Source organism: Eptesicus fuscus, chromosome 7 (assembly GCF_027574615.1).
Source record: "Eptesicus fuscus isolate TK198812 chromosome 7, DD_ASM_mEF_20220401, whole genome shotgun sequence".
NCBI lineage: Eukaryota > Metazoa > Chordata > Mammalia > Chiroptera > Vespertilionidae > Eptesicus > Eptesicus fuscus.
The window spans coordinates 5,901,816-5,928,511 of NC_072479.1; the positions used below are offsets into that span (position 1 = coordinate 5,901,816).

The 26,696-nt window shown below is 39.8% G+C and overlaps 1 protein-coding gene across 1 annotated transcript in view; it reads right to left on the minus strand.

Annotated features, from left to right (window-relative positions):
- Positions 1–637: 637 nt before the first annotated feature.
- Positions 638–26,696, minus strand: part of PSPC1 (paraspeckle component 1) — a 124,906-nt gene continuing 98,847 nt past the window's right edge. Inside the window, exon 9 of the mRNA XM_054718721.1 lies at positions 638–728. Coding sequence (XP_054574696.1) covers positions 708–728 — 21 coding nt within the window. The 3' untranslated portion in view covers positions 638–707. The remainder of the gene's footprint in view (positions 729–26,696) is intronic.

Here is a 26,696-nt window from a genome sequence, read left to right on the forward strand (position 1 = left end):
TTAATATGTAATTTCTATTCTCAGTCCAGTTTTACCTAAAGACAAATCAAGGTACATTACTACCACTGAGGAAATAGAAGGCCAGTTTGGAGCTAAAAATAACCTCCAGTGGTGGCCAGGTAGCCCACCTGGTTGCAACGTCTTTCCTTACACCAAAAGGTTATGGGTTTCATTCCTGGTCAGGGCACAGACCTAAGTTGAGGGTTCAATCCTTAGTCCAGGCATGTAAATGAGACAGGCAATTGATGTTTTTGTTTCTTTCTCTCCCTCTCCTCCCTCCCACCCCATTCCTTTCTCTCTAAAATCAATAAACATATCCTTGGGTAAGGACTAAAAAGTAAAATAAAATAAAATAACCTTCATCCTTGCTCAGAGAAAATGGAATGTTCACCAAGTCAACTGTCAGCACCAGGGAAAATCACTAAAGAAACTAGGAAGAGAGAGAGATCAACCAAAGGACTTGTATGCATGCTTATAAGCATACCCAATGGACAGAGACACCAGGGGGATGAGGGCATGAGTGGCGGGGGGGGGGGGGGGGGGAAATGGGGCGATAAGGACACATGTAATACCTTAATCAATAAAGAAAATAATAAACTAGGAAGGAAGGAATAAACTATTAACAACAGAGACACACCTGAAAATAAATGACTTCAGGACATCATCTCTAAACTTGATTCATGCTGGAAGTAGAATTTCAGGTAGCTTCATCCATGTGTTATTTCATCCTAGGATACAATAAAATCAAATTTAGCCCTTTATGAACCAGTTTCAGTAATAATTTAAAACAGTGGTCGCCAAGCTTTCGGACCTCATGGACCACTAGTGGTCCACGGACCACTGGTTGGCGACCACTGATTTAAAAGACAGAAATGTTAACTCCTTCCTTAGAGGTCTTAACAGTAATGTTTTCATTAAGATGCTATTTAAAGTCTATACCTCATTTGATTATTTCCATTCAGTATGATGTTTCTTTAATTCATTTCCTCAAAGATCAACTGATTTAAAATTCAGTTCACTTTTACGTTTTGGCATTAAACACTATTAAATTCTAAACACTACATCTTCAAGTCTGCTAATGATTATAAAATATTGACTCTATTTTGCTAAATCCTTTGTGTTTTCCTTAGATAGGTTCTCTTGAAGGCGTATTATCCAAAATCCTACAGAATCCTGATTCCTACTGTATTTACAAAATTTTATTCTTGTAGCGAGGGAGGGCACTCCATCAGAAAGACTTTTACGTACACTACTAAAAAACCCTGGAACAATGTTCTCCTAAAAGAGTGTGTACCCCAGATTGGGGCACAGTTTTATGGTTCATATCCTTACAAAATATGTGTTTCATAAGGTACCTGACATATTAGTACAGTAGCCCACAACTCTTATCTCTAGAATTTAGCCCAATTCTAGTTGCCAATATTTAGACTTTAAAAGGGAGACTTCTTACTATTTGAACACGATGTTCAAAGCCAGTCTAATTCTGTGGCCGGGTTTCCTGTACACTGCAATACAATCAACACTAATGAAACATCATGTGGAGTTCCTTCACATGCGCATCCTTTCAGTGATACTGGTAATTGGGATTTTAAAATCTGTGAGACAGTTCATACACAAGGACAGAGGCACTTCAATCTTAAGGAATAGCTGTTCTATATCAAAATGTCAAATATGGAAAAAAATAACTGCATTAAAAGGAAAGTCTTTTAATTAAATCTTAAAGCTTAACTGTAACAGACTATGTGACACCACTTGGGACAAAACTGGGTCAGTGAGAACCATGTGCAGGTCAGTGCTGCATTTGCCCTCCTCCGCCAAAACATGTGCGTTGTTCACAGGGGAGAAGCGCCTCTGACCACACCCTACGGTTTGTTCAGAGTCAGAAATGCAGACAGCCAACCCTACGTACACTTCTCTGAAGACTTTCCATATACAGAATAAAGCATTGAGGATACAAAGTCCCATTCTTAATAGTAATAATGCATCTAATATTCTCCCCTCTCTTTTAAGTTACAAATGGTATCCTTTTCTACTGCGAACAGGTCATTCTAAGGAAAGAAATACATAACAGGATTCAACAAGCATAGAGGCAAGAACAGTGCTCTGCAAATCTGTTCAAATTACAACATAGAAATTCTAAGAACCCAAGAAATAGGACTTCAGTAAGGACTCATGTTGAAAGACTCCTTGCCAGAAGTCAACCTCAAAGGCAGGCTTTCTCCCAAGCAGACACCCATCGTAGAGAACCATGAAGGAATTGTATTGTTATCTACATGCTCAACACAGGTCCAGAAAGATCTACATAACGGTATTCACACCTGATGATCCTTTGCCTTCATGACAAAGACACAGATTAAAGCAATAAATAAGCCAAATGCTATTATTACAGGCAATTCGCAACAGGCAAAATATGCAGGATACTCTCCACTGAAGCAATCATATTACAATGTTAACTAATAGGTTCTATTTAAATGCAGCAAAGAATGTCAACAGTATAGAGAAGTAGTATGTGGAGATAATATCAAAAAGATTGAGGCAAAAGACTCAAAAGCCATAATTTTGTACTGAACTTGAGAAAATGTCCATGAAAGAAGCAAATTTGTAAAATACTAGACAACATACTAAATTTATTCTTCTTTTTGAAGCAATAGTTTTAACTGGGGAACAAATTATGTAACAATATCATTAGAAATTAAAAAAATTGTAAACACTTTAATTTTCAAGACTGCTGAATTGAAAATTCAATTATATAATCAATAACTTCCATAATATGAACAAAAATCCATAATAGGAACATTTAATTCTGGAATCCCATCAGCATCTGGTTTTCCAGACTTTTAACAAAGCTACTTTTATTTTTACACCATAGGTTATACATAGGCCGATGTTTTGCATCAGAGAGCAATGAAACCACACAGCCTAACTATAAATAGCAATGGGGGTATGATGAGTAGAAAAAGGGATATGAAATGGTATTCACATGAGAAGTCACTAGAGCAATGTAAACTAAAACTACAATGACATACCTCTACACACGCCCTACAATGTCTAAAACCAGTCAGACTGACTATGCTGAGTGTAGACAAGTGTGCAGAGCAACAGAACCCACATACACTGCTCATGGGAGTGTAAAGCAGGAAACTTTGGAAAATTGTTTGACAATATATAAGAAACATACCTATACCCTATACTCAGTAATTCCACTCCTAGACTTTTTTTCCAAAGAAAAATGAAATGTGTACAATAATGTTCATAGCAGCTTTATTCACAACTACAGGCTGGTGCACAAATTTGTGTACCAGTGGGGTCCCTCACCTAGCCTGCAGGATCGGGCTAAAACTGGCTCTCTGACATCCCCCAAGGAGTCCCGGATAGTGAGAGGGTGCAGGCCAGGCCAAGGGACCCCACTGGTGCACAATCGGGGCCGGGTAAGGACACGGGAGGTTGGTCAGCCGGAGAGGGATCCGGGAGGGCACCAGGGTGTGTCCAGCCCATCTCGCTCAGTCCCAATCGGCCAAACCCCAGCAGCAAGCTAACCTACCAGTTGGAGCGTCTGGCCCCTGGTGGTCAGTGCACATCATAGCAAGCGGTTGAGTGGCCTTAGCATATCATTAGCATATTACGCTTTGATTGGTTGAACAGGTGACTGGATGACTGGACACTTAGCATATTAGGCTTTTATTATATAGGATAACCCCAAACTGGAAGCTATTCCAAGGGTGTATCAATAACAGACTAGACAAACAAAACATGGCATGTATATATAATGGTTACACTAGGCAGCAATTAAAATAGAAACAATACTGACATGTGCAACAATACAGATGAATCTTAAAAACACTATGTTGAGTGAAAGAAGCCACAGGCAAAAGAGTAAGATTCCATTTATATGATATTCAAAAAGAGCAAACACTGACCTATGGTGATCAGAATAGAATGGTTACCTCTAATGTGGGAGGTGGACTGAGAAGGATTTCATAAGATCTGAAATATATGAAAACTGACACTGTCAAATCAAGCAAGCTCACAAATGAGTGACAAGGAAGTCTAAATTTTTAAAAAGCAGGATTTTAGGTTTGAACTAATGAATCAGAGGAGGTTATTTTAAATTCATGAAGCAACTCAAAATTAAGAAGTAAGTACATAAAATAAGGTTCTATTTAAGAAATAAGAATCAGCATTTGTAAATATCAACATTAAAACCTAGAAAATATTGAAGGAAAAAAGATTGTAACTTTTTATTTAAGCCACAAGGCACATTTTTTCAGTTTTATTGATGAAAAATATTTTTCAGGAAAATAATTTATTGATATATATACAATCTTTCCCTCCAAAGGTCGTAAGTAACATTTACTGTGGTTATCAAAGTTCAGCAAGGACTCAAATGAAATCCAATAAAGTACAAATTGATGACTTGATCAAACATATTCAATTAATAACTTCTAAGAATAGTATTACCTCAGAGTCAAGGGTCCAGACCTCTATGTGCTATATTTACAAAGCAACTGAGATGGTAAATCCAGACCTGGGAGTGAAAGATAACACTGAAATTTTTCAAACTTAATTTTGTCCCCAAATTCTTTTAAAGCCATTGCAATTTTTAAAAATCTGCATTATGGTCTTGTGATAAACTAAGATTTATCAAACACCCGTCCCCAAAAGGTTAAAATAAAAAATCCCTTGGTCACTGCATAATCAAGGTTAAGTTTTAAAGGCAAGTTGGGCCCTGGCCGGTGGCTCAGTGGTTGGAGCATGAGCCCACACACAGAAGGATCTCAGGTTTGATTCCAGATCAAGGACACAAGCCTAGGTTGCAGTTTCAGTCCTTTGAGTGCTTACTGGAGGCGGCCGATCAACGTGTGTCTCTCTCATAGATCTCTCTCTCTCTCTTCTCTCTCTCTCTCTCTCTCTCTTTCCACCCTTCCTCCCTTTCATCCTCTCTAAAAATTCAATGGAAAGGGGGAGAGAGGATTAACAAAAAATAATTTTTAAAATTTAGACTCTAATAAAATACTTTTCTAGTTCAAGATAACAGATGATGATTATGAACTTACCTGTATAGACTTCACTATTTTCTTAAAAAGTTCAATATGGCCGAAACCGGTTTGGCTCAGTGGATAGAGCGTTGGCCTGTGGACTGGGGGGTCCCGGGTTCGATTCCGGTCAAGGGCATGTACCTTGGTTGCGGGCACATCCCCAGTGGGGGGTGTGCAGGAGGCAGCTGATCGATGTTTCTCTCTCATCGATGTTTCTAACTCTCTCTCTCCCTTCCTCTCTGTAAAAAATCAATAAAATATATTAAAAAAAAAAAAAAAAAAAAGTTCAATATGTCTAGGAAATTACTGCTACATCAAAGAATTCCTGTTAGTTACTTAATGTAAAACCACGTTCATATTTAATGAAGCAGCACAGAAAACAATCCTACCTAATAGACAAATATGCAAATTGACCATACCTCCAACACACCCACAAGCCATGCCCACAAAGCCACGCCCACCATCCAATCAGAGCGAGTATGCAAATTAACCCAACCAAGATGGCTACAGCCAGAGAGAGCAAGGTTTCCTAGGTAACAGAGGAAGCCAAGCTTTCCGCCTGCCCTTGCCAGGCCTAAGCCTCCACTCAAGCTACAAAGTTTCAATTATAGAAGGTAAACAAATTCAAACAAATGGCGGCAGAATGGAGCTTGAGAGAGCAGGCCAGGGTTGTCCCCGGCAACAAGGGAAGCAAAGCTTTCCACACACCCTGGCCGGGCCCACCTGCTCAAGGCAACAAAGTTTCAATTATAACCCCAACACAAATGGCTGCCGGCCTCAGAGGGAGCCCCAGGCTAGGCTCTGCTCCAGGCTACAAAGTTTCAATTGTAGGAGAATAAATTCCAGATACCAGGGCCTCCGCGTGGGTTGCCAGGGGGCGTGGCCGGCCTGCAAACCACCACAGGCCCCTCGCTCAGGCCGCCCCACGCCCCAAAGGAACCCCCACCCTGATCCGGGACACCCTTCAGGGCAAACCAGCTGGCCCCCACCCCTGTATCAGGCCTCTATCCTATCTAATAAAAGAGTAATATGCAGATTGATCATCACTGCAACACACAATATAGCTGTCCCCATGTGGTCAAAGATCCTGCTCCCATGTGGACACAAGATGGCCACCACAAGATGGCCAGCTGGAGAGGGCAGTTGGGAGGCACCCAGCCTGCAAGGGAGGGCAGTTGAGAAGGACCAGGCCTGCAAGGGAGGGCAGTTGGAGGTGATCAACCCTGCAGGAGAGGGCAGATAGGGGTGACCAGGCTGGCAGAGGAGGGAAGTTGGGGGCAAACAGGCTGGCAGCGGAGTGTTTAGGGGGTGACCAGGCTGGCAGGCAGAAGCGGTTAGGGGCAATCAGGAAGGCAGGCAGGCAAGCAGTTGGGAGGCAGCAGTCCTGGATTGTGAGAGGGATGTCCCAGATTGGAGAGGGTACAGGCTGGGCTGAGGGACAACGCCCCTCCGTGCATGAATTTTGTGCACCAGGCCTCTAGTTATCAAATGATGGTCAACAGCTCATTTTTGATCATATAGTTAAAACCACTTAAAAATAGCATCCACTGTTACTTAATTTGAAGATCCCATGTAACTCTACTAGGAAAAACATTTTTTTTGCAGAATCCATGAAATGAACTTACTGGTATGCAGTGAATAATATCACAATGGTGTAAGTGGGAAAAATTACTCAGACATCCAACAAGTACAATCTGAACTATTCAGTGTTGACCACCTATTAAAATCTATTTAAAAATAGGGTGGCCCAGCCAGCGTGGCTCAATGGTTGAGCACTGACCTATGAACCAGGAGGTTCAATTCCCAGTCAGGGCATAATCAGGCTGTATCGGGCGAACAGGAGGCAGTCTATCAATGATTCTCTCTCATCGTTGACGTTTCCATCACTCCCTCTCTGAAATCAATAAAAATATTTTTAAAAATAAAATAAATAAAAATAGGATGGCATGCTCAATGGTTAGTGTTCACCCTTGCACCAAAGTAATTGGGTGAAGATTAACAAAAACAAAAAATAAAAATAGGGTAGAAGCAGGTGGTAAACAAAATCAGTGTTGAGGCAAGATGGTGAACATCAATCAGAACCCTCCTTTATCTAGTGCTTCATTTAGCAAGTCCTCGCTGGGGTACTCAATTTGTGGGGTACCCTATTTCCAATTAGAAATGTATCACCAAACTATATGTACAGGAAAATACAAAAATACATTAACATTAATTTTTTTTTCTTGTTAATCCTCATGAGGTTTTTTTCCATTGATTTTTAGAGTAGAAGGAGAAGGTGGAGGAGGGGAGGAGAAACATCAGTGTAAGACACAACCATTGGTTGCCTCCACACAAGCATGGACTGGGGCCAGGGATCGAACCTGCAACCCAGGTACATCCTCTTGACTGATAATCGAACCCACAACCCTTTGGTGTAAAGGCAGATGTATGTTCTAACCACTGAGTACACCAACCAGGGCACTTTGTTAAATGTATTAATGCTTTATCCTGAACAAGTTGCCAACATGTATTTTTTTAAAAGGGGGTAGAATTAAAAAACACATTTTTATTTATTTTTTCCCCATATACTTTCTTTTTATTTTTTATTTTACTGTGGTGACACTGGTTAACAAAATTATGTTTCAACTGCCCAATTTCAAAACACATTATCTGTATGCTGAATTGTGTGTTCACAATCCCGTCAAGTCTACGTCCATCACCATTTATCCCCCTCCCGAGCAATCACCACAGTTATCCATGTCCATAAGTTGTTTGGGTTTTTTTGCTCAATACTCTCTCCTCCCTCCCCCAACAGCTATCAGCCTGTTCTCTATTACGAGTCAGTCAAAAACTCACATTTTTAGATGTCACAAGACTTAAGCTTTACTGAGAAAAACTTGGAGCACAAAAACCAGATTAACAGAAAATAAGGTATTAAAAAGACACAAAATGCCTAGGCCGGGCGGCTCAGTTGTCTGGAGTGCTGTCCTGTCCATGGAAAGTTGCAGGTTCAATCACCGGTCAGGGCCCATCCCAAGGTTGCAGTTTCAATTGCAGGTTGGAGTGTGTATGGGGGGTAATCAACCAATGTTTCTCTCTTTCTCTCCCTTCCTCTCTCTCTCAAATCAATAAAAACATATCCTTGGATGAGAATTGGGGAGGGGGAGGATTAATGAAAAGAATATGGGGTCTAATGAACAAAATGGAATCAGAAATATAGAAGCATGAAACAGACTGTCGAATCTCTGAGGGAAGGCAGAGGTGGGTGGGTGGGGAGAGATCAACCCAAGAACTTGTGTGCATATATATGTACAGTCCTTAGACACAGACCAGGGAGTGGAGGAGGCCTGGGGTGCAGGAATGGGGCAGGTTAGAGGGGGTCAATGGGGAGAAAAGGGAGACATATGTAATACTTGCAATTATAAAGAAAAAACAAGACACAAAATACTACAGTCATAAATCTCACTTCTCAAACTTCTGTGCCTCCACTTCATCAGTAAATTCAAGAAACTTCCATCATGAAAAGCTCCAAACACAACACCTGCACTATGTCTCATCAGAACCCAACAGGATGCCATGTCTCCCATGACAATGCATAATATTATCTCCTAAACGGTGTGTGAACTTTTGAACTCCCTGTAGACCATATATGCTTCTCACATTTTCAGTCACCATCAGGGCTTATTAAAATATTCACAATAAAACATTGCATTGATTACATAGAACTGAAACAAAACTGTGTAGTATAAATAAATCTCATTTGATTTTAAAACCAACGTTTATTGATTTTTAGAGAGAAAAGGAGAGGGCGAGATAAAAACACCCATGAGAGAGAAACATCATCAGTAGGCGGCCTATTGCACGCTCCCTTCTGGGGATCAAACCCACAATCTGGGACATGCCAGGGAACTGAACTGTGTCTCTTAGTTCCTGGGTCAACGCTCCACCACTGAGCGACACCAGCCGGGCTCATTTTGACTCTAATTACTCCAGTGTGACCTTGGAAAAACTGTCTTGTCTCCTGATTCAACAAAAATGCAGTCAACACGTACAACAGAGTCCTGATGCCGTGTGGAACTCACAGTATTTCAGAGGGTCCAAGAACTATAAAAAGATTATTTAATTCTAACAAACAATTATAATCACTAATATAGCAGAAAAAGAGAGTAGACTGGCTTTTAAACAGATTCTCCAGTAAAAGGCATGGAGTGAATGGAAGGCACAAAATATGGGGGTGGGGGCATGTTCCTACTGAAACAAAATAAAAACTTAAATGAACCTAGAGTTTTTACATTCTAAATTATCAGGGGGTGGGAGGGAAGGTTGTGTGTAATCACCTAATTACATACAAATGACTGAGAAATAGGAAAATTATATCAAGGTTAAAAATCAGACGAGTCTCATTACTCAAAGGACGTTTCTTTCCTACAATAAAGTGTGTTGCACAGGGCAAACTCTGTCTCCAAGGGCATTTTCCCTACGCTTTCATCATATTGTGCAGACTTACCTTATTTATGACCGTTTTTGCTATATCTAATTACTAGAAGCCCAGTGCACGAAATTCGTGCAATTGAGGCGCGGGGGGGGGGGGGGGTCCCCCATCAGCCCAGCCTGCGCAGTCCTGGAGCCGTCAGGGGATGTCCGAATGACAGCCTAGCAGTTGGACATCCTTAGTGCTGCCATGGAGGCAGGAGAGGCTCCCACCAGGGCCACTATGCTAGCCAGCCGTGAGCCCAGCTCAGGGCTTCTGGCTGAGCAGCTCTCCCCCTGTGGGAGCACACTGACCATCAGGGGCCCTGGTGGTCTGTGCACGCCATAGCGACCAGTCATTCCGCCATTGGTTCGATTTGCATATTAGCCTTTTATTATATAGGATTCTCTCTCTTCCTTCCTCCTCTTCTGTATCTACATTATCAATAGTCTGTGTAGACCATACCACCATCACCTTATTGGCCCAATTTGTTTGCCCAGCTTTTATTCTGGCTCTCCTTCAGCCAAGTCTCCATGAGTAAAATTCTCTTCTAAAACATAAATTAGCTCACATCACTATGTGGCCCAAGCCTTTGCGTTTTTTATTTCATCAAGAAAAGACTTAAATATTTGTCGAGGCATAGGTTCTCTACATTGCCCCCAGTAAGGAGAAAATTAGTTGGAGGTGGGAGTAGGAGAGGGCAAAAATCTTAAACTTTAATCCCTTATGTTTAAAGCATAGATAAAAGATACAACTATGAAACTGAAACAGCTGTCTGTGGTGTTAATATTTCATTAGAGAATTGGGTCAATTAGAAACAAAAAAGATTTGAGAAATACTTGCCATGTTCACTCAATTCCAGACACATTAGACATTTTCCTCTTCCTTGTATTATATGGTAATCCCCTCACATTGAACTGGGTTGAATTCAACACCTCCAACTTTGCAAGTCCCTCCTTTTGATCCTCCAGATATCAACTCAAATGTCTCCTCAGAGGGGCCTCTCAGACCATCCTACCTAAATGGATGTACTTGTTTTCCCAAACCACAGTAATACCAGTAGATCTTCCCAGTGCCTAGAACAGTCCCTATTATTGTTACAGTATATGCTCAATAAATACTTGTTAGTAAACATAGTACTAGTAAATACAATATATGATGAAGAAAAATGTTTACTCTCCATTCATAACTTGGAGGTAACATTCACAATTACAATGAACATTAAAGTATAAGATGGAGATTTGTTTTTCAAATAGCCAACTGCACTCCTTCAAGTCCTTAAGTATAAATGTATTCATTATTGTTATACATTAACTAGCCTAAGATACAATTTTTTAAATTAAAAAATCATTTCATTTTGCTACGAAGACTTCAAATTTATATAATAATTCACAAAAATAACAAACCATAATTCATTGGGCATGAACACAAGTGTTTAGTGGTCCAGAAATACTAAATGGAAAGTTCTGGAAATAAACACATGCATGGGTTGGGGGCTCAATCCCCAGTGGGGGGGCATGGAGGAGACAGCCGATCAATGATTCCCTCATATCATTGATGTTTCTCTCTCCGTTCTTCTCTGAAATAAAATATATATATATATATATATATATATATATATATATATATATATATATATATAAACAAACCCTGCAACCACGGTGATGTACCCTTGACCCGGGATCACACGGTGACCCTCTGATGTGCACGAACCATTCAGCAACATCAGTTAGGGTGATGCACTATTCTAAGTAGATGATGAAATCTCATGCCATCCCACTCCATCCCTCTGGAACATGATTCTTTGTCCCACATACACCTGGTTGTGTATGCTCCCCGCCCACGGCAGCTGCCTAGGTTATCAGTTCACCTACTGAGGAATCCAAGGAACACTAATACATGTGTCCAAGTAACACTTATTTTACTTAATAATAGCCCCCAGGTGCAAAATCAGTGATGCTGGCAATTCAGAAAGGCCACAGAAAAGCCATAAAGTGCTTCCTTTGAGTGAAAGATGAGTGTACTATACAATAAGATTACTTTGAGACCATACTCACATGACTTTGATTAATCTCTTACTGTGCCTAATTTAGAAATTAAACTTTATCATAGGTATATATGTTTAGGAAAAAACATAGCATATATAGGGTTCAGTACTATCCACAATTTCAAGCATCCACTGGGGGCCATTTGGTCACAGCAATGTTAATAATACCCATCTCCCATTGCTGGAGAATTGGAGAATTTTTTTAAATGGAAGATTTCTGAATTTGAGCCTAATGCCCTTCTTTTCAATCACAAAAGTAAATTAAGCCATCATTGAACTCATAGTAATACCTGATAAAGCAAAATGTTAATGAACATCATGCTATTTAAAAACACAAACATAGCCCTGGCCAGTTTGGCTCAGTGGATGGAGCGTCAGCCTGCAGACTGAAGGGTCCTGGGTTCAATTCTGGTCAAGGGCACATGCCCAGGTTGTGGGCTCCATGCCCAGTAGGGGGCGTGCAAGAGGCAGCTGATGCATGATTCTCTCTCATCATTGATGTTTCTCTCTCTCCCTCTCCCTTCCTCTCCGAGTATGTACACACACGCGCGCGCGCTAGTGTCCAATGCACAGATTCATGCACACTGAAAGGGAATTAGAATATTTTAATATTGCTATTTGCCCTTTCTCTATAATAGAAGTGCCAACCAAATTCACAATTGGCAATGCCAGATCAAAACACACGTGATTGGCACCAGTGAGAGCTCTAAATGTATTGTGCATGCACAAGTCAACTTAGCCTTTTATAAACTTGCTTAATTAGACCTGCTTTCTGATTTAGCTAAACTTTTTCCAACCCAGTGAAGCACCCCAACTTCTCTTTTGATGTAATTGTCAGCAACACAGCAGTAAATATCAACACGAAGCAGATTATTATTGTAGATCACTCAGGGAGAACAAAGGGTGAAATATTTAACTGTAACAGTGTTTGACTATATTCTGTGCAGTGAGAAAACCTAGTCATTTTTAAGGTCCACCATTTCTTACTTCTTCTCAGTCGGGTCAAGTTTCTAAGCTTTCTAAATCTCCGTTTTCCGGCTAATGAAAAGAAAATAGGATGTCACTGAGTCTCCTATCTACCTACGCCAGGATTTCTGTGAGGATCAAATGAGGTGAGGCATGTGAAAACGCTTCAAGAACATTTGGTTAAACTGTGCAATGTTTGCACCTGGCTATAAATATAAAGCAAGTCGTGTTCCCGGGCTGAAGAAACTCCAAGGAGGCTAGTCGTTAGGGAAAGGAAGCCAGGCGTCATTACCCGGCGCCCACAGTGACTGTTTCCGGGCTGGGCTATGAGCCACATTTGTGCCATGGGGTCTCGGCAGCATTGGCTGCGATTTGGTGGGGTGTCACTCCGGGGTGGTGGCAGGGCCTGTGTCCCACTTGGGGGAAGCAGAGTGTTGGTTTGTCAGTGCCAGGTCCGTGGTGCCATTTATTTTTAAATGGCCAGTGTGCATCATGGCAACACCTGCGTTGAGCAGCTACCCACTGGTGGTCAGTGCACGTCATAGCTATTGGTTGAGACCACGACACTTAGCCATACACACACACCTATATGTATCTATATACTAGTATATAAAAGGCTACTCTGCAAAATGTCCCCTCCGGAGTTCAACCGTGAGCTAGATCACTTGCTATGATGTGCACTGACCACCAGGGGGCAGCACAGAATGGAGGGAGGACCCAGCCAGCAGCTGGAAGGCAGGCCCCGATCCCTAGCCAGGCCCCTAGCCAGGCGTAGGGACTCGACCCGTGTATGAATTTTGTGCACTGGGCCTCGTGTGTGTGTGTGTGTGTGTGTGTGTGTGTGTGTGTGTGTGTGTACCAAACATGTAACTTTCTGAGATATTAATGTTTATTTACTAAAATCATGTAATTTCTATACCTAATTTTTACTATTACCTGAAACAATCTTTTTAATCAATATCTGACCTTATTTACTTTATATATTTGGTTGGGAAATGCAAGGAACAAAGTTGTTTTCATTGTCCATGGTTAGAATAGGCAGCATCTTAAAAACTTTTAAGAAATTACTCACAAAGGTTGCCCCTGGATAGAGAAGCTGGGTAACTGAACACACAGAGAAATTTACTTTTGTTACGTACCAATTTGTATTTCTATGTGTGTGTATCAGATAAATATTATTCAAAGAATTCAAAACTATAGTTTATGCATCAACAGTATTTGAAGGCTAGTTAATGTCCAATGATGTGATAAAAATTATTTTTCTGTATCTCAAGGATTTGAATGATGGCTATAAAATAGGCCCTATTTAGGTAATTTTGAGAAATAAGAACAGTGGTAAGGCCATCTCTGTTATCCACATTTCCTCATGCTATCTTTGACCAAATATGAATAAAATAACCCCCAATAAATGCCATTTTTTAAAACATGCTTGCTTCTGTAACCAATGAATGTGACATAAACAGCCTTGTCTTTAGATGTTATGGGGACATCTCAGCCTCCAGCCCTATATAAATTTTGCATTGGTGAACTACTTATGTGTCATACTTTCATTTATGCATTATTGCTTACTTTGTTGATGACATTCCAAATTCCAGAGCCAAGACCTTTTCCTAAGCACCACTTTCTGTGCTCAAGGATCTGATGTCACAAGGACCTGATTGATGCCTTCCATCCTGATCTTGCTGCCCTAACTATTCCTAAAAGGTGGTAGAACCAAAAATACCTGCCATTTCCTTAACACCAATCATCCCTGCCCTAACTGGTTTGGCTCAGTGGATAGAACGCCGGCCTGCGGACTGAAAGGTCCCAGGTTCGATTCCAGTCAAGGGCATGTACCTTGGTTGTAGGCACATCCCCAGTAGGGGGTGTGCAGGAGGCAGCTGATAGATGTTTCTCTCTCATCCATGTTTCTAACTCTCTATCCCTCTCCCTTCCTCTCTGTAAAAAAAAAAATCATTAAAAAAAAAAAACAACAAACAAACACCAATCATCCCTGCCTTATTTCCTCCATATAACCCTCCCACATCCAACTAACCACCATGTCCTAATATTTTCATGATCAATATATCTTGATTTCTACTTTTCCTCTCCAATCCTAACACCACATATCAACTGCTTCCCCTTCTACATTCTGGCTTACTATAAATGCATTCTTCCCACAAATGTATTGTTCTGCTCTCCTTTGAAAAAATTCCTGGTAGCTCATCATGGAATAAGATCTGATCCCTTTTTCCAGTCTCATTTCAGGTAGTTAACTACAGCTTCATGCACATTTATCAGCATCCAGCATCATTCATAATGGCTCCTCTCTGATAGCACCTGCTACCAAACAAGTTATAACTCTACCAGCCACTGTAGCTCAGAGGTTGAACATCGACCCATGAATCTAGAGGTCACTGGCACCTGCCCAGATGTGGAGTAGATCCCCAGTAGGGGACGTGCAGGAGGCAACCAATTGTTGATGTTTCTCTCTCATCAATGTTTCTACCTCTCCATCTCCCCCTCCTCTCTAGAAATCAAGAAAAACATTTTACAAAAAAAGATAATACATCCTAAAGATGATTTGCACATTAAGGTACTCACCCCTATTGTACTAAATAGCCTTCTAACACTCCGCACCAGGAACATTTTCACGCATCCTATGCAAATTCCCCCCAATTGGTTTATCTTGTTCGCACTTTTCTCTGAACTCCCCTTATCACACTCAGTTTTGGACAACAGGCTTCATTTGTCAAGTCACCAAATTTATCAGCACTGCTACAGGTCTGGACACAGAGCCAGTGATTTTTTTTTTTTCAAATGGGCAATGGGTACTAGATAACCAATTCAGGGGTCCTCAAACTACAGCCCGCGGGCCACATGCGGCCGCCGAGGACATTTATCGGGCCCGCCGGGTGTTTTTGCCGCCGCTGCCTGTCCTGCTTAGCAGCCGACTTAGCAGTGTGCATAGGAATTTGTTCATAGTTTTTTTTAAACTATAGTCCGGCCCTCCAACGGTCTGAGGGACAGTGAACTGACCCCTGAATTACATGATGCTTTAATAAGCCAAGCACACAAAATGCATTCTTAGTAACAGGAATCCAAGATTTATTGTGTCCCCCTGTACTTTCTTGAATTTTTCCTTCCTTTCTGTCTGCTTCCCAATCCTTGCAAATGTGGTGCAAGATAAATTAAGAGGTGTATCCTTTGGTTTTCCCTTTGGGCTTTTGCTGCATTGGATTGTAACTGCTGTGTTGTATTCTCACCTCTATCTCTGAGTGTGGAATTGCTCAAGAAGAAAAGCACCTTGTACCCAACTCATATTGGCTGCCTTAGTTGTTAATGAAGGAAATACTTACTGAATGGAGCTCATATTCCAGGTCACCCATACCTACTATAGAACTACTTAGTCATTTATAACTGATGACCACTTCTGGTGTACGTTAACCTACACTATTTCCAAATATGACAATGCTATAATCCTTTACAATTAATTCATGTGCCCTTTACATTGTTTTTAAACTGTTTTATTGACCAAATATAGTGTTAGTATATAGTCAAGTATCATGTGACAGCAACAAACCAAGTGCATTAAATTAACACTTTAATACCTTAGTTACTTTTAACAATGTAGTAAAAGTTTTTAAAGCAGAACTCATTGTAGTACTGGTACCCATGCTACTGTATGTGTGCATACTTATGTACTATGCAAAAGAAATTAACTATTAAAGGGTAAACAGGAAAGAATTATAGTTAACTGTCAAAATGAATCCAAGTCTTTAAAGATAATTCAGCCAAGAGCACATAAAGTCTATAAGAGCACTGGAATCCTAAGAGATTTGTTTTTGTTGCTGTTATTCTACACAGCATCAGCTCAGATTAGAGCAAAGAAAGGCAGGCCTCCAGAGAGAAGTGTGTAATACAGAGAGGAGCTAAATAAAGATAGGATGATGAAGGGCATGGAAAATTAAGAAATGGTAGAGGTATTGATGCTGGGTAAAAAATTTTATGACAAACTTACACAAATGGGTTCAACCAGCTAATTAATGGTCTTAAAAACCAATCCTTTCACTCTCTCTAAAAAAAAATCAATAGAATAAGACCCATTGGGGGGAGTATTAAGAAAGAAAAACCAAACAAACAATCCTCTTTCCACCCTATTAAGTATAAAGAAATTTCAGCATGACTTGAGTAAATGATGTATTAAAATATATTTATATTTCATATACTATATATTAGCTATATAGAAACAAGCTATATTAGAACTTTGGCTAACCTGACTTGATTCCATTTGTCCTCCAAAAGAAGTTAGATGATACCACTGTAACAAGTTATTACCCAAAACATGGTGGCACTCCAATTCTTCTTGACCTGCTCATACTAATTTGCATTCATTGTAACATATATAGCTCAGGATACTTACACGAACATGCTAAATATCGTATATAATAAAAGCCTAATATGCTAAGTGTCCGGTGGTCCATTCAGTCAGTCAAAGCGTAATTTGCTAATAATATGCTAAGGCTGCTCAACTGCTCACTATGATATGCACTGACCACCAGGGGGCAGAGGCTCTGACTGGTAGGTTAGCTTGCTGCTGGGGTCCGGCTGATCAGGACTGAGCAAGATGGGCCGGACATGCCCTGGAGCCCTCCCGCGGTCCCTCCCTGGCCCCGATCATGCACTGGTGGGGTCCCTTGGCCTGACCTGCGCCCTCTCGCAATCCGGGACCCCCTCAGGGGATGTTGGAGAGCAGGATTTGGCCCGATCCCGCAGGCCAGGCAGAGGGACCCCAATGGTACACGAATTTGTGCACCGGGCCTTTAGTACTTAATAAAAGAAAAACTAAAAACACAGGAACTTCAGTAATGTCTACCCAATCACTAAGAAAACCTTAATTTAACCTGTCCTCTTAGAAACCTTTCAAATAATTTTAGAGGCAATCCTGAGAAACTAACAATGCTTATTTTATAGGTAATTTTAAAAATCTCTACAATCCATCCAATTGAACAGTGAAAAATTTAAACTTAAAGACCATATTAAAAGCAGCAAGATAAAACAGGACAGATGGAAGGGAAGTCACATTTAAGAACCTCTTAGAATATTAGAATTATCCACTCTCAAATTGGAACTATTAACACAAAAAAACCAAGTCAGAGAAATATTTCTTCAAACTAAGCATTACATGCTTTTCATCCTCGCAGTATTTGTGCAAAAAAATTTTTTTCAATGGTTTTTGGTGCAATAGTCAACTTATTTTATAAAGCCTCTGAAAGGATTAGGTGTACCCTTTATAATAACATACAAGGTTTACTGAATTATTTCTCTTGGATATCTTAATCACTTTGTCATTTTAAAGTTCAATTACTAGGAGGGTTACCATCATTAGACCTTCAGTGTCTGTACAAGTGTATCTGATGATCACATAGAAGTATATACGGATAGCCAAATCAATGAGAAGTTGTTGCATTTTAATGAGACAGTTCTGAACATTTCCTGATAAGTTACTCTTAACTGCTAACCTACCCCACTTTTGCTGCTTCTGATCGTCTCTTCAATGTACACCCATGTAAGATAAAAGAGGATAAAAATATGTAAACTTTTAAAACCAGCAGTCTTCATTTTACACTCAATTAGAAAAAAATTACTTTCCTAATGAGAACTGTGAGTAAAATTTGGACATTTCAGGCAAGCATTTTAAACTTACTATAGTTCCTCCGTTCTCCTTGCTTGGGGTCCACCAACACCAAACATTTTATCAGTATAGCCAATACACAAAAGATATTCTGAGATTCTAAAGTTTAAAACTTTAAACAAACCCTGTGATTATTGGTCCAATTGATAAGAACTTGTCTTCTGCTTATCCCCTCGCCAGCCTCAGACATAGAGGTCTGAACTTCCATCCATTATCCCAAATTACTCCCTTTACATGTTCACTCTGTCCACTTCTTAGTACTTTCTTTTCAGACATATCCCTATTTATTCATATGTAGGAGTACACATCCCAATGTTATTAAAAACTGGACTCATATTCTCTGTTGGCTCTTCTTGCTGTCACAAACATGCAGTTGTCTGAGAATTCCTTATTGTTTCCCATAGTTTCTCCTGCCACCCACCAGAGTCCAAGCTCAAAGATGGGGAGCAATTCTAAAGAGTTGGCATAAAAATGCTCAATAACTATTTAATAAATAAGCCATTTGCAATTCTTATCCACACACTTCCAACTGGTAGTAAAAACAATAAATCTGTGCCATTACTCTGTATTTTTCTCCTGGATTTTCCTTCAGCCGGGGTCAAAAAATACTGCCAAACATTGTGCTACGATACTGAGAACATTAATAAAAGATTAATAAAATGCGGGCACAAAAAGTAAATGTCACATACTGACAAAGTGACAAGAATGAGAAGAGATGATATGTCCTTCTACTGGGGAGCTCTTTAGAAACCTACCAAAATACCTGGGGAGACAAGCAATGAAAGGTGTCTGCGGCTGCAACGTCCCACTGAGAGCAGGTCAAACAAAGCCCTGTGCCCTCGATGTAGCTGGGTTCCGATACAGACAGAAAGCGGCTGCATCTGAAGGACAGGGACAATGATCTAATCCACATTTCTGAAGGAAGCAGCCGATATTACTAGGAGAATAAATTGCAAGAGCAAAAGTAAAAGCAGGACCAGTTAGGGCACCCGTCACCTTCAGCAATGCCCGGTGGTGCCCTGAGCGAGAACGCTTTTACCAGGCAAACAGGTTGTCTAGTTTTGAAAATCCCAACAACCATAGGTATTCAAAAACAAAATATATAAAATCCAACAGATTCCAACATCCATCTTCCTCACCCTCAGGCCGTCACCCACACCCCAACCACAATGTTGAATATACTTACCTTCCATGTCTGTTAGTGGTATCACCATCACTCCACCATTCAAACCAGAAACTCCCAGACCACTGCATTTCCCTCTCCCCCATCTACACACCAACAAAAACGTTAAATTCATTTTACTTCTGAATTATTCCTGTCTGGAATCTGAGCAAACCTGACACTAAAGATTCTTTCAAATATCACATTGGGGGTGGGGCAGTCGATCGATGTTCTACGTCAGTGGTCGGCAAACCGAGGCTCGCGAGCCACCTATCATCTCTTTGGCCCCTTGAGTGTGGCTCTTCCACAAAATACCACGTGCGGGAGCACACGTACAGTGCGATTGAAACTTCGTGGCCCATGCGCAGAAGTCGGTTTTCGGCTCTCAAAAGAAATTCCAATCGTTGTACTGTTGATATTTGGCTCTGTTGACTAATGAGTTTGCCGACCACTGTTCTATGTGGTCCCTCTGCTTTCCATTTCCTCCAGTTACTCTTGTATTTAAAATAACTGACCTAACTCCTAGTTACCTAAAAGATAAAGCGCAAAACTCCTTAACTTAGATCAGTCACAGTTTATCTAAACTTTCTGCCTTCTCCCCAGCACGTTCTTATTAACCTTTAACCACACACTCCCTACCCTCCCTCAAAAAAAAAAAAAAAAAAAATTATTTTTAAATCAGTAACTGGCAAGTACATACTCACCTTTAAGATCTGCTCAAAAGTTATCTAACTGAAGTCTTCCCAACATAGGTGTGTATTTGTGTATGTTTTCAGAGCATTTGCAATTCCCTTCATTACAACAAAATGATCAGTATGCTTACAGCTCTACAGATACTCAATAGATCCAAATCCCAAGAGTGCAGGGACCACGTTTTGTTCATTTTCGTCTTATCATTAGTAAACATCATCTGTCCTACAGTTGGTGTCACTCATTCACTGAACAAACACTTAATAAAGACTTGCTAGAAAATGAAGATAAATCACTCAATGACAAAGAAGATCCCTACTTTCTTAGAGCCGACATCATGGAATGAAGTAAACAAACAAATAAATATGGAAACTTCACACAAAGGTTTTAAGAGAATTTTTTTTTTAAGAGAATCTTGCTGACAAAAATTTTTCAGGACTTATGCTTACTTAAATATTTTATGAAGAGAGTACCAAGTAGATATAAAACACAAAGGAAAAGTAATAAAAGTGAAAGTAATAAAATGTAAGCTTAATATGTACAATTTATCTCCTGAGAACTGGGTGTTCCAATAACTCTCTTCCACTTCTGTACAAGCACCAAGTAAATTGGTCCCATCATAATGGTATGTACTTAACAAACTTTAAAGTTCAACCTCAAATTATTTATTTAAAATGATGATAAAAATAGCCCGGCCAGCATGGTTCAGTGACTGAGCATCAACCTATGAACCAGGAGGTCACGGTTCAATTCCTGGTCAGGGCACATGCCCGGATTCTGAGTTCAATCCCCAGTGTAGGGTGTGCAGGAGGCAGCTGATCAATGATTCTCTCTCATTACTGATGTTTCTCTCTCTCTCTCTCCCTCTCCAATCCTCTCTGAAATAAAATACATATAGATATATTTTTAAAATAATAGATAGGTAGATATATAGATTAAAAATAAATGAATTATAATCACTACAGATCACGTAATGAGATTCTGTGATTACAATCATGCAAGGAAAAGATAAAAAGTTATTATTTTAAACCAGCACTACCAAAAGAAAAGTGCAAACATAAGAAATTTTAAATTTCTTAGAAGCTAAGTTAAAGAAGGTAAAAGCAAGATAAAATTAGTGTATATATACTATTAAGTATATATATTTTATTTAAGCAATACAGTCAAAGTATTGCTTCAATATGTAACCTGTAAAAATTAAAAAGGTATTTCACATTCATTTCATACCAAAACATTTGCAATTGTGTATATTTTACACCTCTAATTCAAGTGGTAAAATTTATTTGATACTTGTAGAGTTCATTAAATTTAGATGCACACACCCATGTCATTCCAAGTTCGCTTACATTTGATAGCTGAATTTAAGTTAGTTACAGTTGCACTGGTCCTATTCCTAAGATTCAACAGCCACACATGGCCACCACACGGGACAGCACTGCTCCCACAGTGCACTTTACTGAACCACTGATATCACCACAGCTCTGTTTTGCCAGCAGGCTAAAGTAGACAGAATGCTGCCCCTTTATCTCCTGAGAAAGTCAGATAGTCCCCTTATCTAAAATAGACGCTGTCCTTTACCCTTTTGACATTAAGTTATTTCAACTGTTAGTCGCTCTTCGTCTGCAGGTCTAGAACACATGTGCCACAGGGAACTGAGGGCGAGTCTTCTTTATGCGTAGCTATATCCTAAGTGTCCAGACTGCAAGAAATTGTCTATATAGCAATTGTAGAAAACCAGTATTGAGCATTTCAAATATTGCTGAAACTACTTTTTCCCCACCCCTGTATTTGATATGCATGATTCTTTTATGACCTACAAAAAAGAATTACCAGCCCTGGCCAGCAGTTCAGTAGTGAAGCATAAGCCCACACACACAGGGTCTCCAGTTGGATTCCCAGTCAAGGGCGAATACCAGGGATTTGGGTTCCTTCCCCGCCCCTAGAGTCCCTCACACATTCATGTTTCTCTCTCCTCCTTCCCTCTCCCTTCCATTCTCTAAAAATCAATTGGAAAAAATATCCTCCAATGAGGATAAAAAATTTTAAAAAGCATGACTAGAAACTGATTGTGACAGATAGCTTTCTTCCATATTGATCAATTGGGAAATAATCCAAATTGAGACCTGTAGTTTTAATCAACCTATGGAATACCTCATAGGTCTAAAAGATCATAATATGACACATTATACTTTAATTCTACCTTACCTCTAACACTTGTAGCACAAATACTAGGACGGAGATTAAACTTAATCTTCCTAAAATAAAAGCACATTATATTTATTTCAAGGCAGAAACATCTGAATACGCATATTCTATGTTATACTTCCCAACCACCCCCAAATTTGAAGTATGTAATTTTCCAAAAACTTCTGACCTTCCTCGTACTAATATTTTAAAAGCATTAATGGCTCCAGGTATATATACAGATAAGAAACAAACAAAACAAAAAAACCAAGGTCTTTTTAAATTTTCCGAGTTAATCATCATGCATAAATCTAAATAGTGGCAATAGTTCACATATAAATTTACAACTTTAATGTCTAGTAGGATAAAAGTCGGGCTATTATCACATAAAAATGTATGGGAGGAGGAAAAGCAAAGAGTATAGGGAAATCAAATGAGAAACTCAAGATTCATTATATTTTTCTGCATTCATGTGCCTAAAAATAAAGTTAAGCACTAACTTCTGTAGAGATATGACTAACTCATTGTAATCACAGGATTTAAAATAATTTCTTGATTGGAATAATTGAACAGAAAAATAAATCTATCAAGAACCCAGCCTCATAAATTTTATTTTATGAGATGAAACAAACTTTTTTACTCTCATTAGCCTTCATAATAATTGCTCAGTTGGAAAACAGGTTAAGAAGCCCCTTATGGTAAGGCTGACTCAAAGTCCTGGGCTAGAAGCAGCAAGGAATTTGACTCCTTAATTTAAAAAATGAGGGAGAGGTAGGTTGGTGCCAAGTTGAAAGATAAAAGGATTGATAAGAGGACTTCCTTGATACCCTCCCAAAGCCAAACACATTTCTACCTCACACAAAAAAATACAAAAAGCTTGGACAAGTAAACTTCCTGGGAAATTGAAAGCACACTAAGTAAGCTATGGTAGTCTTTGGGAAGCAGGAGAGGCACACAGATGACATCTAGATTAAAATCCTATATAATAAAAGGCTAATATACAAATCAACCAACCACTGGTCACTATATCTTCCTAAAATCACTTAATCAATGCAGGAGCTGCCCCCTGCTGGTCAGTGCACTCAGCAGAAGTCGGACTCACAGCTGGTGAGCAGTGGCGCTGGCAGGAGCCTCTCCCACCTCCGCTGCAGGCACATGGTAAGGAGCAAGGGGTCCTAGACTCCGAGAGCGCCGGACAGGCTGAGGGACCCGTCTCCAGTGCACCGGGCCTCTAGTTAGAAGTAAGTATCTATACTTGCTTCTTATGTAGAGCTATTCTTAGCAGACATCTACCACAATGTTCTAGAAACTACCTACTGAGATAATTTAGAAGGCTGCAAACCAGGTGACTTTCTTAAAAACTGTATTATCAAAAATTTTTGGAAGAAACTACTGTCAATATAGCAGCTAAGCACTTTAATATATTGCATAATTCAAAAGAGACACTGAATTGCATCTGTATGTAGTACAATCCTTATAAGGTCTGACAAGCAGCCTGTAACTTTTTACCATAAAACCACTTAATTCCCATTGTTTGAACTCCTCAGAGGGCATTCCTTTCTGAAGTGATTAACAAAGATAAAATGGGTCAGGCCATCACTTAATCTATCAAAATGGTATCATATTTTCCAAGATGGTAAGTTATAACCCCTTTATAAAATTTTCAAAATGCACTTTTTTATTACCTCTTGACTTAACTAGGCTTGTGAACACAAGAAAATCCTATTTCTACAAAGGCAATGATACTGTCTAGTCAAAAGTAATGGAGTTTGTGTAATACTTGTTAGGTGGCAATAGCTGGAAGAGTTAGGGGCAGGGGCCGGGGGGGGGGGGGGGGGGGGGGAGGAGCGCTGTCTATGAATTGCCAGGAATCCTAGACAATGTCAAAGGAAGAAACATTCAAAAGTAGAGAATTTTTTGAGTTATTTGAGCCAAACTGTCAACAATTGCCAGGAAGCTAAATCTCAACAGATTAGGGTAATGCTCCAGAGAATGGCAGTTTTGCAGATCATTTTATACATGACAATAAAGAGAAGATGCAAGTGCATTATATGAAATCCACTGATGATAGACTGGGGAGGTGGGAGAAAACAAAGCAGGGGAAACCTCTGGGATTGGATGAAAAGGTAAAATGATAGACACATCTTTTACACAGGTGGATACAGGATAGTTAACAGTCAACAATTAACAATAACAATGAGAGGATTTAAGGTCTCTGGCCTGGTGAACTGGTTGTATCCTGAGGGGTCTGGAAAAGGGGGAGTTACCTTGACATCCCAAAGGAATGTTATCCTGGATGCAAAAAACATATACAGGCTTAGTTAAAGTAAAGATAGGCCTCTGTCTGAGAAGATTTTGCCTAGGACATGACGACCTGCCATAGACTTTTAGTTAAAAGGTTTTAAATTCAGACCATCTTTTGTGGTTACTTTAGGTCAAGCATGTCAAACTCATGTCCCGTGGATTGCATGCGGCCCACCACGAATATTTTTGCGGCCCAGACAATATAACAGTATGTGAGAAATGTTTTAATAAAAATTTTGTAATTTAAGTTTTACAATTTCCTGTTACACATAATTATTAGTAACGAACTACAACGTTCGCTAACGACTGATGACTATAATCGTGTTGCATTCATTTCCTTTATGCGCCTTATGCGCAGGCGCACCATTTCTCTCCACTAATACTATCAGCGGATCTTTTAGCAGCCGCATGCCACGTCATTAGTCTTGGACTGACTTGTTTGGTGTGCACAACAGGAAATATTTCGCTTTTGGAGAACAAGCAAAATAAGTTTATTTGCATTACGCTTATTACTTTGTGCAGTTGTTCAGTGTCTGATGAGTTAGTGTACAAGGAAAAATATTTTTATTAAAACGTTCTATTATTTTAACCATCACTCATTTATTTCAGTCCTTCGCATTCAACATGACTCTATAGAAATAAACCTACATTTCCATGAAAATTGAAGCTTTTGTGTTTTGGGGGATCCACATAAACTTAAACCTTATTTGGCCCGTGTTAGCCTTTGAGTTGGACCTGCTTGCTTTAGGTCTCCAAGTTTGCAAGGCTGTTATGCAGGCATTCCCTGAGCTTCTCAGGTTAGCATGTGGCCCCTTTTTGTCTAAAACAACACACAATATACCAGGATAGTTATTATGCAACAAAATCAAACAACAAATACATTGCCTATTTTGAGTAACACCAGAACAGAGGTTCTCAAGGTAAGGTCCCTACACCTATTATCAGTATCACCTGGGAACTTGTTAAAAATGTACATTATTTAGCCCCCTCTGGGACCTGCTGAATGAGAAACTACTGGGTAGAGCGCAGAAGTCTATTTTTAATAAGCCCTCAGGGAATTCTGAGAGAGCAAACAAGGTAGGGATTTCGTTCTCCCCTGCTTTTCTATCAGCCCTAGGAAAGGATCCAGTCACACAATAGGACCCCTTGGTAAATACTAGTACAATCAATAAATGCATAAAGGGAAGCTCTGAATGGCATGGCTACCCCAAAATTTCTATATGGCTGAGAAAGTATCACTTTGTAGACAATTACTCCAATTATTATGTTCAGTTTGCCCAACTATTGGCTCCATAGTGATCCTAATGTTTAAAATATTCTAACCAAGTCCAAGAACATGTAAATATTCTAACCAAATTAAAGCATTAACATTATAATCACTCAGGAGGTCACTACTGCCTCCAAAACTAAAAAGGTCAGAAACTATTAAGAGAACCACTTCGTACGTGATTTACTTTTTCTCATTACATTTTAAAAAAAGATATGTAAATCTAAGCAATGTCTCACATATACCAATTGACATTATCTAATAATCTGTATAACCTGGGGGAAAATTATTCTGGCAAAATATACAATAAAATAAAACGTTCTCTATTTTCACATATAATATGGATAATTTGGAAAAAAAAAAACTTAATTAAGCACAGAAAATGTTATTCACCGTGATAAGGATTGTTTACACAGTTCTTCTAAAATCCAGAAACATACTTAAAAATCTCACATTTACAAAAGTCCATCTGAGTGACAATCTGCATAAGAGATAGAACAAGGAAGACTATGTCCTAGAGATCCAGTCATAGATATAACATAAAACATAGTAAACCACTGTGGCTTTTCATTTAAGAGTCTGATACTACCTTAAATACATATATTTTCTACCTTAAATTGAGATGTATAATCTATATGAATAATAGAGGAATATACAAATTGGTCAGGATGCCCTCATGCAATAACCAAACAGCAGGCTGCGTGGGGCGACCAGGCTGGCAGGGAGGGGCAAAGAGGCGGGCAGGGGGAGGCAGTTGGGGGTGACCAGGCCGGCAAGGGGAGGCAGTTGGGGGTGACCAGGACAGAAGGGGGGCAGTGAGGGGCGACCAGGCTGGCAGGGGGGGAACAGTTAGGGGCGACCAGGCCCGCAAGGGGGGGCAGTTAGAGGCGACCAGGCCAGCAGACAGAGGCAGTTA